The sequence below is a fragment of the Hippocampus bargibanti genome, linkage group LG20 (genome assembly GCF_051943395.1).
Source record: "Hippocampus bargibanti isolate YZ-2025 linkage group LG20, ASM5194339v1, whole genome shotgun sequence".
Classification (NCBI taxonomy): Eukaryota; Metazoa; Chordata; class Actinopteri; order Syngnathiformes; family Syngnathidae; genus Hippocampus; species Hippocampus bargibanti.
In genome coordinates this window covers 9114389-9132636 of record NC_142753.1, presented here as the reverse complement: position 1 = coordinate 9132636, position 18248 = coordinate 9114389, and the positions used below count along the sequence as shown (strand labels likewise).

The 18248-nt window shown below is 39.0% G+C and overlaps 2 protein-coding genes across 2 annotated transcripts; both read right to left on the bottom strand.

The window, feature by feature from the left end:
* Positions 1-685: 685 nt before the first annotated feature.
* Positions 686-9218, bottom strand: spaca4l (sperm acrosome associated 4 like). Its single transcript, XM_089023527.1, has 3 exons — positions 9061-9218; positions 3171-3281; positions 686-1714 (listed from the first exon to the last, which is right to left on the bottom strand). Exons 1-3 carry the CDS (start codon positions 9110-9112, stop codon positions 1497-1499), a joined length of 381 nt encoding a protein of 126 aa, XP_088879653.1. The 5' UTR covers positions 9113-9218; the 3' UTR covers positions 686-1496.
* Positions 9219-11521: 2303 nt separating this feature from the next.
* Positions 11522-17574, bottom strand: csnk2b (casein kinase 2, beta polypeptide). Its single transcript, XM_089023867.1, has 7 exons — positions 17440-17574; positions 16915-16996; positions 16579-16681; positions 16324-16439; positions 15837-15912; positions 14644-14833; positions 11522-12924 (listed from the first exon to the last, which is right to left on the bottom strand). The coding sequence occupies exons 2-7, from the start codon at positions 16984-16986 to the stop codon at positions 12834-12836; spliced, it is 648 nt and encodes a 215-aa protein (XP_088879993.1). The 5' UTR covers positions 16987-16996; positions 17440-17574; the 3' UTR covers positions 11522-12833.
* Positions 17575-18248: the final 674 nt, after the last annotated feature.

Sequence of the window (18248 nt, the reverse complement as noted above, 5' to 3'; positions counted from 1 at the left end):
TTCGCTACCTATTAGCCATCCATTCGCTACCTATTAGCCATCCATTCGCCAGCTATTAGCCACCCATTCGCTACCTATTAGCCATCCATTCGCTACCTATTAGCCATCCATTCGCCAGCTATTAGCCATCCAGTCGCTACCTACTAGCCATCCATTCGCCAGCTATTAGCCATCCATTCGCTACCTATTAGCCATCCATTCGCCAGCTATTCGCCATCCATTCGCTACCTATTAGCCATCCATTCGCCAGCTATTAGCCATCCATTCGCCAGCTATTAGCCATCCATTCGCCAGCTAGCTATTTGAGGTACTTCCGTGTTGAGTGAACGCTGGCACATGTGGCTGCTGCTGCTCACCCACAGGAAAAAATACTTATCCTGTGACTGTAAAGTGACCTTAAGAGTTTTGAAAGGCGCTTATAAATGAATTTTTATTATTATTATCAGTGTGAGGCATACACGCTATTGTGTTGTGTCAAACTCGCGGCCCGTGGGCCAAGCGTGGTCCACGGGATGCTAGTTTGAGGCCCCGCCTTGATATGAAAATTTTAATTTTTTTTTAAATTTTTAATATGGATGCTATATGTGTAAGCGCTACCGCCGTGCTAAATAGTTCGGGCTGTTTCATTTGTTGGCTGATAGTTTCAGAGCACCCGGATTATAGCGGCAATGAATACACGTGGAAGAACATTATTATTTTATATTTATTTTTAGTGACTTATTTTCCACAAAGAAAATAAAATGAAATACATGACCAGGAAAAAAAACTATTGCAAAATATGGCGTATTTAACATCAGGGGTTTACTTTTAATCCACAAAATATGTCTACACTGTTCTCCGTGCAACACCCAACAGGAACGACAGGTTCTTCTTGTTGGATAGAGACTAGCAAGGCAACAAAGAAACCGCATCTCATCTGTAACCTGAGCGACACATAAAAAAAAAACTTCTTTGTTCATCAATTTGAAGACTTTATTGTATCTTCAAGGATATTCTCTTATATTCACAGAAGCTGATGAAAACACACACCAGCACAATTTGCGGAGAAATCAAAATCAAGTATCCATTGAGAGTTCGGGTGTCCATGTTTGATTTGATTTCATGATTGGGATTAAAGTTAACATTTTTGGTCGGGCGTGTTCTGTCCTGTTTGAAATTGACTCACAACAACAACAAAACACATCCGAAATCTGCAGGTACACGCAGAGCAATTTTAACAATATTAAAAAAACAAAATGGAAGACGAAGATGTCAGAAAAATATACATTTTATAGTGAAAGTGATTTTTTTTTTGGAGGGGGGGCAATATTTTCATACAAATTCAAAAGTTGACATTGTGTCAAAAAAAAAAAAAAAAACAGCCGAATCGAAGCAGTTTAGAAATCCGCAACGAGATGAAATCAGCGAGAGCCCCTCAAAATGATATGGAAAAAATCTCATTCTAAAAGATTAATTAACAACGGAGCCTTTTTCGGTTTAACCGCATGATACGGTATTTAAACCAGCATGTTTGCCAGGAACAAAGCGACGAAAGTAGCCAGGATGAGCGGCCCGCTTGAGATTGCGGGCGCGGCGTTGCACAGGTTTTGGTCGCAGCACGTCTTGGTCATCTTGTAGATGGTCGTGTTGCTGCTGGAGGGGAAATTCACATCGGCGGTAGTGCCGCAATTGGCTTTGGCAAGGCAGCCTTTCATGGTGACGTCCACGAAGCCAACTGGGGTGGAGGGGGGGGGGGGCGCATAACGAGTCAGTCAGCTTTGACACGGCAGCAGCAAATTTTGGGGAATGGCAAGTATGAACGAGTTCAATGGGTTATTTCAATGTTAGAAAAAAACTGCGGAATCTGAAAGTAATCTGGATTCGACGCATCTGAAAACCGCAGTTTACATTTAGGGCAACTGGATCAAATTAGTTTTTAAACTGCACTGTCGTCACAACTTCTGACCCCCCCTGATAAGCATTGGTAAATATAAACAACAGATCGGATTGTATATGATATCTAATATAAATTGTTGACAAATGACTGATTGGTATGCAATCCAGATTAATTTTTTAATGCTAAATCGGGTTCAATCTGTATTTGATCCAAATTTCAAATTGGTCAACAATTTTGATAGGACACTACAGTGATACCTTGGCTTACGAACTTAATTGGCTCCCAGACAGACGGTGTAAGGTGAAAAGTGTGTATCCCAGAAATTAATTTCCCATAGGAAATCATTAAAATGAGAATAATCCGTTCCCAGTTCCCCATAAAACCTAATTTTCTACTTTTCTAAGCCTTAAAACTACACAAAATAGACCTTATGTTATGTATAATAAATGTGCTATGGGATTATAATTAAAGAAATAAACTGTACAGTATAATAAAGTCATTTTATTTACCTTTGTGATGGTCGATGGCTTGATGGAATGGAGTGGCCGGTTTCATCAGCATTAAACACTTGAGGAATGCAACCTGCTTCTTTCACTATCTTGAGGAATGATCCATTGTAGGTGCTTTCTCTGTGATAATTTTATCTAGTTCCTCATCAACTGTGTTCTGTTTTGCTGGGTTGATAGCTTTTTGCATCAAGTGTCCAGATGGCTTGTGCGGGTTGTTTGTGGAGCCTGATTGATGGGATATTTTAACCTTGCAGTCTACACTCTGCCTTTGAACTATCAAAGTTGAAATCCTATCCTACATTTGCTTGTCCGTTACATCGTCGCGCCATAAATTTAGGGTCAATTTAGCCACAAATTATGAACAATTGGAATACATAAACCGATAGCTTTCAATCCTAATTACTGGCTAAAAAAGTTAACTGATCAAATCTGGTTTGAAAAATCTACAAATAACATAAAAATGTCAGATTTGAAAACAGATTAAAAAAAATACACGCCAATGCAAAACCAAAAGTCATAAAATGTAAATGCCTCAAGCGCTTGACACACTCATCTCCAATCTGCTTTCAACCAGAATGTAAATAGTGTCAAAAAGATTGACAGCTAGTACACTTTTATTTATACAAGTACTGATGCATTGAACTGATGACAACTATCATAACAGATATGCTAGCTTTACTTTTTTTTTATTATTGTTATTTGCTTATAACAACACACCACTCCACTTCTCTCCGCAGATTTTCTGACCGCTCGTCCGTGATATCGGTCACATTCTGCCATCTTACCTGCCTTCCCTTTGCCACTGAAGCAAAGCTGCCCTTCTGCACACGTCACTTTCTTTGTGATGCACAGTTTGAACAGGCCAAGAGAACACTCATAGCACTCCAGAGCCGTGCCTGTGAGAAGAACAATGAAGGGAGAGAGAAAAAGGGTGACTCAAATGTTTGCAGGAAAAAGATTTAAGACAAGTGTAAACGTCAAAATCAGCGTAAATAATGTAGCAACGCTTTAACATGGCTTCAAGGACAACCGACACCATTTTTTGTTTCATCAATACATTACGCTGGAAAAGTTAGTTTTGAAACATACTCTAACGATTTGATCGGGAGATTCCCGATTTTGACCACAATATTCACTTTATAAAGCAACTATTGACACAATACAGATAGTTCATTTGCAAGGCGAAATAAAAGAAAATGTAAAAAAAAAACGAAATATATTTTTATATAATATAATACATTCAATTTTATATAATTGAATGTATAAATAAACAATGAAAGCATTTTTCTGTGTTTTATTTCCTTCTAATTTACACTTTTGTCACGCTCACATTATTTTAACACACACCACAGAGTCGCTAGTACGAAAATCTCCCGATTTATGATTTCTGAAACCTAACATTTATGTTTTAAGGTAGAATTAAGCATTATAGCTAAATAGTATTTGACTCAGTGCCTTTATTCCGGTTTAAATGAAATGACACGCCTTGTGTAAGAATCTTTAAAATGCTGGCTGACTAGTTGACGACAGCCTTTCTCTTTTTGCCACCTTGGACTTCTTGTTCGACCGGATGCATTCGTTCAGATCAAGTTCGCTAACCGGGGGCCGTTCTGAAGCCATGACGTCATTGTTAGATCAATTAAGCAATCAACCGTGTCTTTCTCGTGTTTCTTGGCAATTTGATTTTCTTCTCAACTTTATTCGATTAACACAAGACGCAAGATGAGCCCTCCCACCCCCCAAAAAAGAACACACAAGCTTTGTGATGTTCCTCGAAATATTTTTCAACCTTTTGTCTTTCACCAAACAAACACCATCGGTAAGAGGGGCTTTAACATTTTATAATAAAAATATTTAAAAGTGAATAGGTGTTCCTTGGCGACTTGAGAATCACAAACATTTTCTGAGCAGCGATCAAATAACACTGTAAATGTATTTCAGGATTGGATGACGTCTGCTGAAATGTCAATTTAAAGTAATTATCGAATTTTGTGTCACTAAAACCTAAAGCATGAGGTTAAATAACACGTTGGGATTTAACGCTTCCTCCCGTAAAATGGTTTTCAGTGGAAAAAGTTTGGAGGCGTGGCTCTTCTCAAGGAGCGTACAAGAAGGGTTATGCTACCACCTACTGTTGAATAAGTGAACTGCTAAAACTCGAAAACAGGTTGAAGCCGAGTTTAAAAAAACAAGTTACAAAATTATTATTTAAAAAAAACAACAGGTAGCGAACACGTTTCCCGTTCAGGTCAACCTGTTGTCATTGTCAACATATCCATGAACGATGGGAAACGGGAAACGAGTGCAAACAATGACCAACTGGGTGACCATAAACGCACACAATGAGTGACAAAAAAATAAAAAAAAATATAAGTTGAAAATGAAACAACGAAGTCACGCACGCTGATAAAAACCGGGGTTGGCGTTTCTGCAATGTTCCAAGATAAATACGCATAGACAAGTCAAGCGTATAAAGTCAATAGTAGATGTTTCCATTGGGGTTTGGTGCGGTGTACACAATACGTGTTCTAGCAGTTGAAAAGCGGGGTGTGGTGGGTGACACTTAAGCTAAAATTAAATACTTTTTAATGTAAAAAAAAAATGACAATATAGCGATTCTAAGCCAAATACGAATTAGTAGTTCTTTATCAATGGGGAGAAAAACCGACTGTCGCTATGTCGTGACAACCGCGTGCCACCTCCTTTGCTAGCTTTTAATTTTAAATGAGTGGGCCTGCTTGCCCACTGTATGCATTTGTACTCATATTACACTGAACAGCTGTGAAGTGTCACTTGTCACATATTGGTGGTTGGAAAGAGTTTTTTGTTGGAGGGGAGGGCTAATATCTATCAAGTAAAGTGTCCTTGAGAGTTTTGAAAGGCGCTTATAAATGAAATGTATTATTGTTATTATTAAGATCTCTATTAGCTGTCTATCTATTTGAGGTACTTTCGGGTTGAATGAACGGTGGCGCGTGTGGCTGCCGCTGCTCACCCACAGAAAAACTTATCATGTGACTGTAAAGCGACCCTGAGAGTTTTGAAAGGCACTTAAATGAAATTTATTATCATTAAGATATCCATTAGCTAGCTAACTAGATTTCATTCTATTTATGTTACTTTCGGATTGAATGAACGGTGGCGCATGTGGCTGCCGCTGCTCACCCACAGAAAAACTTGTGTGACCCTTTAGAGTTTCGAAAGGCGCTTATATATGAAATGATTATTATTTAGGGGCAACTTTTTCTATTTGCTGTTTCATCTGGAGTGTTGAATGGCAATAAAAAGGTTACTTTGGTGCCATTTTGTGGCAGGTTGTCATGGAAACGAGGTCAAATTGAAAGACACTTATAACGTACGATGTAAATAACAATAAAAGTGAATTAGAGCTTTATTGAAACAAAAAAAGTGCTTTGCTGCCCTCTGGTGGTATTAATGTACTGCGACTATTTTTATATGTAGTATATTTCAATACAGAATAGATTTGTTTATTGATTCAAAGAACCCTCCAGAACATAACCAAGCCTCCTCAGTGTATATCAATATTTTCTTTGTACGATTCCATTTTGTGCCCGTAAACAGAGCTGACGTTGCTAAAAAGACACCTAAGATGGCCAAGAACAAATGGGACAACGGAACCCTCAAGTGGCCGTTAAATCGCCTTCAGTCACAAACCGCTATTTGAGCTTCCTATTATATCAGATAAAAGCTCAAACCATGCACCTGAGAGCACAAAAAGCAGCCATGAGTCTACAGGGGGGAGGGGGTCTTCGCTGCGAGTTAGGGTGTGGTTCGAAACAGGATACAAATAAAGCCGATGGGGTGTAGACGGGGTGGGAGGCGATGTCACACAAAAAAAAAAAACACAATAGCCAAAGAACAAATGTGACTTGTATTGTGGACTCTGCAAATCCTCCGTGGAAATGGAATGTGAGACACGGGCCTCAACTGTTATAGGGTGAGGAATTTCTCATGAGATGGTCTGACAAGTTGAGACGTGAATCAGACCTTTAAAAGTGTTTCGGGATAGCTCCTTACTGCCTCACCCCAGTGTGTGATAAATGGCGTAACAGTACTTGTGGACTTCTGTTACCTCGTCCTTGTGTCGTTCCGCACTTATTGGGAGCGGCACGTATACACGTATACGCTAGCAAAACAAAAATAGAAGCAACATAAATAGATTATATGCACTACTATACACATGGGGGATTATAAACTTCTATTGATTTGAGATATTTGTGGTACAAAACAACCATAGTTCACTTTGTAGCTAATTAGAAAGTACCTTGCGGTTGACAATGTACACAAAAAGGCACAAATTAATGTGTTAGATGTTTATCATGACGCCTGTTGAGTGTTTGTACACCCCCCACCCCCACCCCCATCCCCAAAGTCATTCACCTTGTAAAAAATATATATATTACTCTAATATTATTATCAAATAAAGTCCAATTTGCATCTCAATATATGTGACTACCAATTAGTGCATAGCAAACATTAAAGGACAACCGACGCCTCCGGACAAGTTGTGTCCATAATTTGTCAAATGGCTTCAAATGACTTCTACTGAGCGGATTTTACAAAGATTCCACGGCGTATAGTTTTATTTTACGTTTTAAGACTCGCGCTGAATATTCAGGAAGTCTTGTTTTTGAGTTGGTGACGATTCTGTTCCTTATGTGATAATAATAATAATAATAATAATAATACATATCATTTATAAGCGCCTTTCAAAACTCTCAAGGTCACTTGTCACATCAGGAACGCCCCTGACCGAGAAAGCTACACACAATGCATTTTGGGTACTTTGTTTGATCCGTGATAATGGCGAAATTAGAAGGAAAACATAAATAATGCGATGGTGAATCGTTGTGTGTTGCACCAAGACTACTATTTGATACTAGTTGACACAAATTCTAGCAGACAAATCACCCTATTTCCAACGGAGCTTGGGCGCCATCTTGTGCATTTTCCGGGAGGCTACATTGGAGTCCTGACGGCTCGAATTGATACGGGAGGACTTCTTTAATCTATTGCAAACATTTATGCTTTCCTCTTCAGAACTGTTTGAATCATATTCATAACTGGATGAGTAACAAGAAAGCATCTTCTCCGAATCTGAAGCCATTGTTTTGATTCTAGAGCAAGGCAAGACGTCCTGGCGTGACGTCACGAACAAGGGGGCGGGACCTTCTGAAACTGGCCATTTCCGGTTTCATTTTGAAGTAGTTTGGGACACTAAGTCATTTTTATTGGTGTTTTGCATTTGACTAAAAATATCATCCTGTATGTTTTGGGTATTTTAGATGCTATATAACGTTTTTCTGATGTCAGTTAGGAAACAAAAAAATGGTGTCGGTTGTCATTTAAGTCTAATGTTATCAGCACAGGTGCCATCACAGCTGTGAATAGCGAGTACACTAAACCTTGTTACGCAATGTTATGCTATGCTTGAGTACACCACACTCACACGCGCGCACACGTTCAATATAAAAGCAAATAAGACATTTCTTTTCCACATATGGATTGCTAACATTCATAATATTGATAAAGAGTGTTTTTTTTTGGATGCTAGCTGTTTCCCCCCTTTTTATTAACTCATTCACTGCCAGACGATGTGCAAAAATGTGTCCACTCCAGTGCCAGGGTTTTTGTCATTTTCACTCAAATTCCAGGACCCACAGAATATTTCGTTTTACGACTACATAAACATTAAATTCAGCGCAAGAAACTTTCGACTCTCTTCTTTCATCAGAAAAAAGTTAATTCCTAAATTATATGGGTCTGGAGTTATATGAGCTTGAAATGGGGCAAGTTGTCCAAAATACAATGCAATACATACATATTGGTTTATATAGCTGTTTAACAATTGTTAAAGCTGGAACAAAGTGCTAACATGGGGAAAAAAGGGAAATACTACCCCCTTATGGAAGGGAAAAACATTGCCAGAGGTCTGGCCAGCGCTTTATTGGCATATAAGCAAGAAAAAACCTAACTAATTAGGATAGCACTCTCCGTCATACTTTCAATTCTCGAATAAATTCGGAACATGCGACCATGTTAACTTCTAATATGTAGTTGTTGCCTGTGGAACAGAAAATGAGCCGTCATTTTCCTTTTCCACGCTGCAGGAAAATTCAACAAGTTTGAGAAAAGGAAAAAAAACTTCCATATTAAGCGAGTGTCCTGCCAGTGGTGTGACAAATGAGTCGTGATGTGATCGTTTTTGGAAAAAGCCAAAACTCATGGATATGACAGCGATATTTAATTTTGTGTGGCACTTTGTAAACAAGTGTAACTTTTATTTTCGGGTGCGGATCTGGTCAGAATGTCCAATTTGTTTTTTTTTTTTTAGGGGGGACCGGGCACCACCCTCCCCCTTGAGTGTGTACACGCCTTGACAAACACACTAAATGACACACTCCAAGGACAGACTACACCCACTTCACTTGAAAATTGTTAAATTAAGTATTACCTTGATTTTATTAGCTTCTTTTCGATTTTTTTTCTTAATTAAGTAAGCATTTTTTTCATCGTACAAAAGACTAAAAAAATGAAACATAATCGCGGGGCAATACAGTCGCAGGTTGTACCATATGAACCAAACGTGACGTAGAACCCCCCCCCCCCCCCCCAACCAAGTAAATAGGCACCAAATGTTCACAAATTGCTTACCGAGTGAAAAGCCGACTCCGACGACGAAAAGGAGGAGAACAATTCGGTTCATGTTGATTGGCAAGACGTCGACGAACTGTCAAACTGTGTGAACACAGACCGTTAGAATCAAACTTCCTCTCCCCCCCTCCAACACCATCGCCTCATTTATAATCGTGCACCCACCCATGCCAGCGTCATCGTTATCCAATAAGAGGAGGCCTTCTATGGAAAGCAAAGCAATTTTGTCCTCCTCCTCATGAACGAACTCAAAATTCACCTGTGATCATGTGACGTCACTACGTGTATGGCGGAAACTGTTTTTTTTACACATAATAATAAGAATAAATTGTATTTCTAAGCACGTTTTAAAACTAATTAATTCAGTCACAAACACATAAAAACTTCAAGTGGGGTCCATTTAAAAATTAGCTACATTTTTTTTATAATTTTGAAACGAATGTCTCAAGTAAGCACAGGTGGGTCGAGTTGTCAAAAATTGTCCTGTCGTTCTTTCAGACTGCGTTAGTCAGTCGTGGTAGTCAGCTTGTGTCATGTATCAACACAGCATGATTGTTTTTGGCCCAAACAATAGTTATGATCGAGATGCTGACACATACACGTCATGACATCCGAAAACAAGAGCACACGCTAATATTGAGTCATTGGTTGCCATGACAACAAAAATATAATTTATTTAGTCTTGTTGTTTTTTTAAAAGTGTTCAACATTTCTATGTGAACCTTCATATGTATGTTTTTTTTTTTTATTAAAATCCTATTCAATACTTTATTTGGAATATTTTGTCATGGATAACTTCCGCTTCCGGAGAAAAATCGCGAGAGAGACAGAACGAGAAATTGCGAGAGAAAGCAATTATAATCGAAACAAGTGTCATCTATCAGCTGCCAATCTGGAGGGGGTGGTCACGAAAATATAAAATATATATCTGTATATATACATATATACGATATATATGTTTGGGTCACAAGTGAGCTGGTGCCTGTTCTCGCTGAGCTACACTTTGGGCAGGTTGTCATTTAGTTGAATGGAACATATACACAAACTATTCACACCCCCATTTTAAGACAATGGACAGAAGAGTGACTCATATTATTATAAATACAATGTATTATTATTATTATATTGTTTGCATTGTATTTTTTTATCAACTTAAAAATCGAAAGCGTGTAATACGAATCGATCTTTATACTGCCCTCTGGCGGCTAAAATACACACAGCAGAGTAAGCAACACCAATGAAATGAATGCGCGTGACAAAACTAATTTAATTCTTTAATTGTATTTAATTTGGACATGTATCTTCTCATAAATTATCATCTCAAACCGTGTTTGGCAGTTTTGTGTCTAGACAAGTTGGTATTCAATCTCAAAACAGAGAGAAAAGACTTTGGGTAATAAGTCACGCGAACAGGCCTCATCTTGCCTGACGATGTTTGCCTTCAAAGTGTGCATGTGTCACAGTTTATCAAGAACGCTAAACATTTTGTCAATGACTGACAAAGCCTTGGCTGAAACAAAAATGGGGTTCTTCAAATGTGTTTGTCCACATTAGACACTCATTCCTCTTGTCGTTGTCTTGAGTTTGACAAACGATTCAGTATCCTCAGAGATTATGTAACAATCTCAGGAGTCATCGTTTTTTTTTTTCAAAACTCATTTGCTAAGAGGGAGGTTTCTCATTCCAAGACTCATATTTGTTAATGTCACTTGGAAATAAAATGTAAGATTGTAACGGAGCTAAAAAAAAAAAATAAAATAAACAAGTCACCTTTCACTTTTTCATTTCAGGATTCCGTTTCACCACCCAGAATGACATTCTGCAAATAAAAAGTAAAAAAACACATCAGATTATTTGACCATTTTCCAGATTACAAGTGGATCTATTTCATGTAGCCTCAATCTCTTGCTTCACTAGACTGGGGAATCCTTACGGTAAATAAAATAAATAAATTAATAAAAAGACATTTGGATCCCAGGATGTTCCCAAAGAGCACTTTGATGTTTAAATCTGACTCATTCTTCCCCCTCCTGGAAAATCTGACAGGATTTTGCCACACCAAACAACTCAGTCCAGCTAGTGTTTGCTGTAGGCAGCGAGCTACCCAGGGCAACCCCATCGCATACAAATCGTAATATGCTAACATTGGGTCTGTGTAAGATCTCAGTCGTACAGGAATGGTCCATCGATGAAAAGGTTTCTTCAGCCGTCATCTGTACTTCTTTGAAGGTGTCGGACGTTTCGCTCCTCATCCGAAAAGTTTCGTCAGCGAACTAAAATTTTGCTGGTAGCTCTGACCCTATATATCCTTAAAGGACAACTGATGTACAGATAAAAGTACAGATGACGGCTGAAGAAACCTTTTCATGGATCCTAACATTGGGTTGTAATATTTGTATTTTTTTGTAAAAAAAAAAAAAAAAAAAAGAGCATCACATACTATGGAATTAAATGGCAAAAAAAATATTAAAAGAACAATCAACCTTTATTGAGATGTCCTAATCAGGTTCACCCTTCCCAAGCAGCACAGAGTAGGGAAAATAAACAGAATGTTCAAGTGTGGGTACATAAATATGAATTCACTTATATGTAGTGAAACTTGGGGGGTGGTAGGGGGGTAATCCCACTCAAAACAAGAGAAGGCACGAGCAAGCGAAGGGAAACAAGTCGCGTCGGCCTGTTTTTACAAAACAAAAACGGCAGCTGGTGCTTTTGGCTATTGCTAAACTTCAAAACAAATCCCGAGTTGCAGCAGTGAAATCAGTGCTCAGCTGCGGTATCTTTAATAATCTTTTATTTTGAAAGAACATAACATGACGGGGATTCCGGCGGGTTAGATATGAAGCTAATGTCCGTTTTGTAGCCTAGCATAAAAATTGGAAACCAGCAGTCAAGTATTTATTGCATTTGGGTTGTTCCATGCATTTAAAAATCACTTATTTAAGAAAATAAAATACAGATGTAGCTGTAAAAAAAAAAAAAACCATGTTATGTTGTTTAAGCCAGCGATTTCCAGCTGGTTTCCATGTTATGCTAATTGGTGGCTCATTTTATCTGAAAAAAAACCAATAAAATGCTAAGTGTGAAATTAACAAGCAATGGGAGGTTTGGGGAGAAATAAAAATAATATGAGGTTTAAATTGCTGGCGGCCATGTTTGTGGGGGCAAAGGATAGAAACCGTCAGTGATTCTTTACCAAATTGTGCCAACGGTGCTATTGGTTGAAATTATTTGTTAATGGACTCTTTGGCACATCAGTTAGATAAGCAGAGTTTGAAGGATACTAAATATATACTAAACCACAAAAAAAAAAAAGTTTAGTACGATGCACCTCAAAGTTGACCTTTGACCTCTGCAAGGTGAACCAGCTGTGAATATCCAGTTTGTGCAAAAATGGGATTAAAACATCAGTCATGTGTATTCAGATGGAGACATAAGTTGATATTGATTCCACCAGAAAGCTTAATTAAGAGGTATACCTTTTTGAGAGTCGTCATTTTTTGTCTCTTCATTGATTTTTTTTTTTAATATGCCCATTTATGTGACTTATATGGCTGTGCATTCACATCTCGCTCACCCTCAAAAATCATTCTATTTATGATAACATTGATTTCAATTCCTTTAATCTACCCCCCCAAAAAAATAATACAGTCCTCAGAGCAGGGGGAGGGGTCACTTGTGCGTCTTTCTGTAAAACACAGGTGACCCTTCACCTCTTTTTTTTTTTTTTTTTTGTCAATATCCAACGCCCATTCGTACGAGTGGGAGGTCCGCTAACGGATGGCTTTGACGGGGCTCTTGAAACTGGAAGCGGCTTGGAGTTGCAGCTGGTAGGCCATCGGGTGGATCTTGAACCCGTACAGCCTAGAGAGAGCCATATATGAAATCCTTGAACATTAAAGACAAATAACGCGTTTGTCAAATAACACGAGTCGAAACGCGGTGAGGGAGGCGTAGGAGGGTGGGGGGGGGGGGGGTGGCTTCCTTTCATCGTGGGATTCTTATGTTTGATGTCTCTCTGCTCCAAAGTGGCATGACAACATCCTCATTCGGTTGTCGAGACAGCGATAAACTTGAGACAAAGGGACAAATGAGCTCATAAATGAAATGTATTGTTATTAGTATTATTATTGAAAAAAAAATGCCTGAAATAGTATAAAAACACAAGCTTTAATTCATGGTAATAATAATTATTATAATGATAATACATTTCATTTCTAAGCGCCTTTCAAAACTCTCAAGGTCACTTTACAGTCACAGGATACGTTTTTCTGTGGGTGAGCAGCGGCAGCCATGCGCGCCAGCGTTCACTCAAACCGAAAGTAACTCTGATAGAAAGCTAGCGAGCTAATAGATAGCTAATAGATAGTTAGTGAGGCCTTCACTCAACCCAGAAGTAACTCTAGATAGAAAGCTAGCTAGCTAGCTAATAGACAGCTAATAGAGGGCTAAGTAACTTGGATAGAAAGCTAGCTAGCTAATTGATAGCTAACAAATAGCTAAGTGACTCGGACAGAAAGCTAGCTAGCTAATAGATAGCTAAATATCGCTAGCTAGACCTTCACTCAACCCGGAAGTAACTCAGATAGAAAGCTAGCCGGCTTATAGACAGCTAATAGATAGCTAAGGGACTCGGATAGAAAGCTAGCTAGCTAATAGACAGCTAATAGAGCGCTAAGTAACTCAGATAGAAAGCTAATAGATAGCTAATAGATAGCTAGCGAGGCCTTCACTCAACCCGGAAGTAACTCAGATAGAAAGCTAGCCAGCTAATAGACAGCTAATAGATAGCCGAATGACTCAGATAGAAAGCTAGATAGCTAATAGATAGTGTTGGGGTAGATCAAAATAAACCCATTAATAGCTAACAGATAGCTAGATAGCCCTTCACTTCAAGTAACTTAGATAGAAAGCTAGCTAGCTAATAGATGGCTAAGTGACTCAGATAGCAAGCTAGCTAGCTAATAAACAGCTAACAGATAGCTAGGCCTTCACTCAACCCAGAAGTAACTCAGATAGAAAGCTAGCTAGCTAATAGACAGCTTATAGAGCGCTAAGTAACTCGGATAGAAAGCTAGCTAGCTAATAGATAGCTAACAGATAGCTAGCTAGGCCTTCACTCCACCCGGAAGTAACTCAGATAGAAAGCTAGCTAGCTAATAGATGGCTAAGTGACTCAGATAGCAAGCTAGCTAGCTAATAAACAGCTAACAGATAGCTAGGCCTTCACTCAACCCAGAAGTAACTCAGATAGAAAGCGAGCTAGCTAATAGATAGCTAACAGATAGCTAGCGAGGCCTTCACTCAACTTGGAAGTAACTCAGATAAAAAGCTGACCATCCGATATCACCACAATGGATTTCGCGCAACTCTGTAACCTGATAAGGCGATAAGCTGTCCACTGTAGTAGCAGCTGTCCCTCAAAAGCTTAAACAACGATGTCACTTCAGGATTTTTTAATCAGCGCACAATCTTCGCATTCTATTTTTGACCTCAAATATTCATCTTGATTAATTTCGGGGGATTATTTCAAGGATTCAGTGTTATTTAACCACAAGTGAGACAAAGTCACGTTTGACTGACCTTGGGACAAACTGATTGGCGGGTCTCTTGGGCCTGTTCTCGGGGTGAACCATGAACAGCATGTGAGGGAAGCCCGTGCCAAAGTAAGCTCCGTCTGTGTGGTGGTGCCTGGAGGATTTGGGGGTGTACACGTCCATGCATTTCGGGCAGTATAGCTTCACCATGGCTTCTCCTGGAATGTCTGACAGGCCTGCGGGGGACGGACGGCCGGCCGGACGGATGGACCAATGTTCATTACCAATGACAAAATCAAATCAAATGAAAAGTTCCAATCAAAAAAAAAAAAAATCTGCCATCATCTCAAATGTGCTTTTTTTTTATAAACACAAAGCATTTACAGTGATACCTTGGTTTACGAACTTAATTGGTTCCCAGACAGTGTGTAAGGCGAAAAGTGTGTATCCCAAAAATATATTTTCCATAGGAAACCATTCAAATGAGAATAATCCGTTCCAAGGTCCCCATAAAACATAATTTTCTACTTTCTAATTTTCTAAGCCTTAAAACTACACAAAATAAACTTTATTCTATGTATAATAAATGTGCTATGGTATTATAATTAAAGAAATAATAAAAATAAAAATAATACATTTAATTTACAAACGCCTTTCTGGACACCCAAGGACACTTTACAATGGATGGAGTGGCCGGTTTCATCAGCGTTAAACACTTGATGAGGAACGTAACCTTCATCTTTCACCATCTTGAGGAATAATCCCTTGTAGGTGCTTTCTTTGTGATAATTTTACCTAGTTCCTCATCAATTGTGTTCTGTTTAGCTGGGTTGGCTTTTTGCATCAAGTGTACAGCTGGCTTGTGCGGGTTGTCTGTGGAGCCTGATTGATGGGATATTTTAACCTTGCAGTCTACACTCTATCAAAGTTGAAACTCTCTCACTGTCGTCTGCCTGTCTCTTTAATGTTTCAACCACCCCCCCTCACTGTTGCGTTCTTGACCAATCACGTGGCTTTAACCGAAGAGGGGAATATAGGACAAAAACAGTCGGCTGCCATTTTGTTGTTAGAAGAATGGGCGCGTTCGCGAACGTCACATCACTCATTGAGGCAGCTGCGTGCACGAAAAAAAGTTTGTATGCCAAGGTAAAAAATTCATAAATTTAACGTCCGTAAACCGAAAAGTTCGTAAGCCAGGCAGTTCGTAAACCGAATTATCACTGTAGTTTGTTTACGCACCTATGGGAAGCATCGTCTGATTCTCACAATAGACACGAGGACAATAGCCGAAGTCACCCTGTTGATACTTCTCCAACTTTAAAAAATAAAAGAGAAGAAATGACCAGGATCAGCATTGTCGTCAATCAAATATGCTTTTTTATACTTGCACTATGTAAAGTTCTTTTTAATGAAACATTTTTCCACAGATAAACATTTCAGTCTTTTGACATTTCTATATGCATAGAATACTGTTTTTATATTTTCATCCCTTTTCAACTTTGCTACTGTAGATTAACAATTTCCCCATTGTGGGACTATTAAAGGCTTTTTGAGTCTGATTTCTGATCTGGCGTCGTGACAAAAGAATGTACCGACATCAAGTACAGTGCATTTATTTACATTTAATCCATTATCAGAATCAATTTGCTCTCACATTATGTTGACTTAGAGCTATTATCTCCAAATGCTTTTAAGAACGTTCCATCTTATTCCAAAGGACACCTACCATCTGCGCAATGCCTCGATTGGTGAGGATGTAACGTGCGTGGATGAGGCCGTACAGCATCTCGGCCGCCTGCTCGATCAGGTCGCTCTGGTTGGGATTGTCCTCCAGTTCCTCATCTGCAGACATTTTGGATGTAGGTATAGGAAATGGGGGAAAAATGGGAGAATAACAGTAATAAGCACAGCCCGAACCTCAGCAAATGTGAGAATGGAGTAGGAACATAACGGTAGAGTAAAAAAAGAATTAACAAGGCACCTGGTTCAAGGTCTAGAATCATGTCAAGAGCCTGGCGATAGTGGGGAACTTGCTCATTGAGGCCCGTCAAGTTGAACTTGTCCTGGATGTAATCTTCGTCCACCTGCCAATCAAATACCAACATCAGTCATTTGCTCAGAATGTACCTGAGACATATTAGCGCACAGGTTAGCTTTTATTGCAGCAATTTTACATTAAAATAAGAATATGTGCGCTGAGAAAATACATTATGACACAAATCGGGATTGCACCGCACGGCATTTAAAATGTCACGGTTAATTCAGTCGTGAAAAAAAGAATAAGAACATAAAAAACAGCAAAAAAAACACTTATTACCTCACAGAAAAATTCATTCCCCCTTAGTCCACAGAACCAGGAGATCCATGACACTTCCTCTGAACTGCTCATTTCTAAAGACCTGGTAGAGAATTGAACACGCATTGATTTTATATTACAATCTATTGGTGTCCATATTGATAAAACCGCACAAACGCGGTTTCATGCAAAACTGGTAATTTGTGATTCAATTTGCAAACGCTGACGAGCTAAAGATTGATGCTAGGCTAACTCTCAAGTTATTCTTAGCCACTGTCATAAACAATTCGTGATCGTAAGCAAGAACATACTCGGGCATTCATAGAAAATCAACTCCAGCGTCCAATTTTTAATTTAAAAAGCAGTTCTACACTGCAGTGTGAATATTTTTAGAGCAGGCTCGAGCTCATCAAGCTAATACGAACCAGCAATCGACCTCAATCAATATGGCGTATCGTTGGTGTGCACGTAATAGTAGTAGTTTCCATTTTTGTAACTTTTTCAACGTCTCAGGATATATACATGCAAAAATTAGTGAGCACTTACCCAGTTTTGTACTTTTATTTTAGGCAGAAGGAAAAATGCGTGCGATCAAAACAACGTAGCAAGCTATCGGGTTTAAATAAAATGGACACCAGCTAGCAGCTCAGGACGTTCTTCTTCTACTTCCGATGCTGATTGAGCACTTCCGCCACATGGTGGCGAGTTGGGGTACTGTAGTTTGGCTTCGAAGAAAACCCTGTCCTGTTTTCAACGCGTCACTCTTGATATAAAGCTTTCATGGCGGATTTGTGATGTGATAAATATTACGTCACGTCGCTTTTGTTATACGTACACACTGGACTCTACAATTAGCACAGGAGGACTATTCAATTACAAGTATTGTGTGGTGGCATGAAATACACCGTGATGTCAAAAATAACATGCAACATTCTTAAATGACAACCCACACCATTTTTTGGTTTCCTAACTGACATCAGAAAAACGTTTTATAGCATCCAAAATACCCAAAACGCGCAGGCTGATATTTTAGTCAAATGCAAAACACCAATAAAAATGAGTTAGTGTCCCAAAACTACTTCAAAATGACGTCGGAGATGGCGAGTTTTAGAAGGTCGCGCCCCCTTGTTCGTGACGTCACGCCAAGACATCTTGCCTTGCTCTCGAATCAAAACAATGGCTTCAAATTCGGAGAAAATGCTTTCTTGTTACGCATCCAGTTATGAATATGATTCAAATAGTTTAGAGGAAAGCATAAATGTTTGCAATCGATTAAAAAAGTCATTCTGTATCATTTTGAGGCATTTGGACTGAAATGTAGCGTCCCAGAAAATGCACAAGATGGCGCCCAAGCT

Excerpts from the sequence above, each read along its gene's own strand:
- spaca4l (XM_089023527.1), bottom strand. The coding sequence starts at position 9,112 with ATGAACCGAATTGTTCTCCTCCTTTTCGTCGTCGGAGTCGGCTTTTCA. Across the intron at positions 3,282-9,060 it reads CGGAGTCGGCTTTTCACTCG|GCACGGCTCTGGAGTGCTAT; the intron begins GTAAGCAATTTG and ends TTCTTCTCACAG. Across the intron at positions 1,715-3,170 it reads CAGTGGCAAAGGGAAGGCAG|TTGGCTTCGTGGACGTCACC; the intron begins GTAAGATGGCAG and ends CCTCCACCCCAG.
- csnk2b (XM_089023867.1), bottom strand. The coding sequence starts at position 16,986 with ATGAGCAGTTCAGAGGAAGTGTCATGGATCTCCTGGTTCTGTGGACTA. Across the intron at positions 16,682-16,914 it reads GGAATGAATTTTTCTGTGAG|GTGGACGAAGATTACATCCA; the intron begins GTAATAAGTGTT and ends TTTGATTGGCAG. Across the intron at positions 14,834-15,836 it reads TCAGACGATGCTTCCCATAG|GCCTGTCAGACATTCCAGGA; the intron begins GTGCGTAAACAA and ends CGTCCCCCGCAG.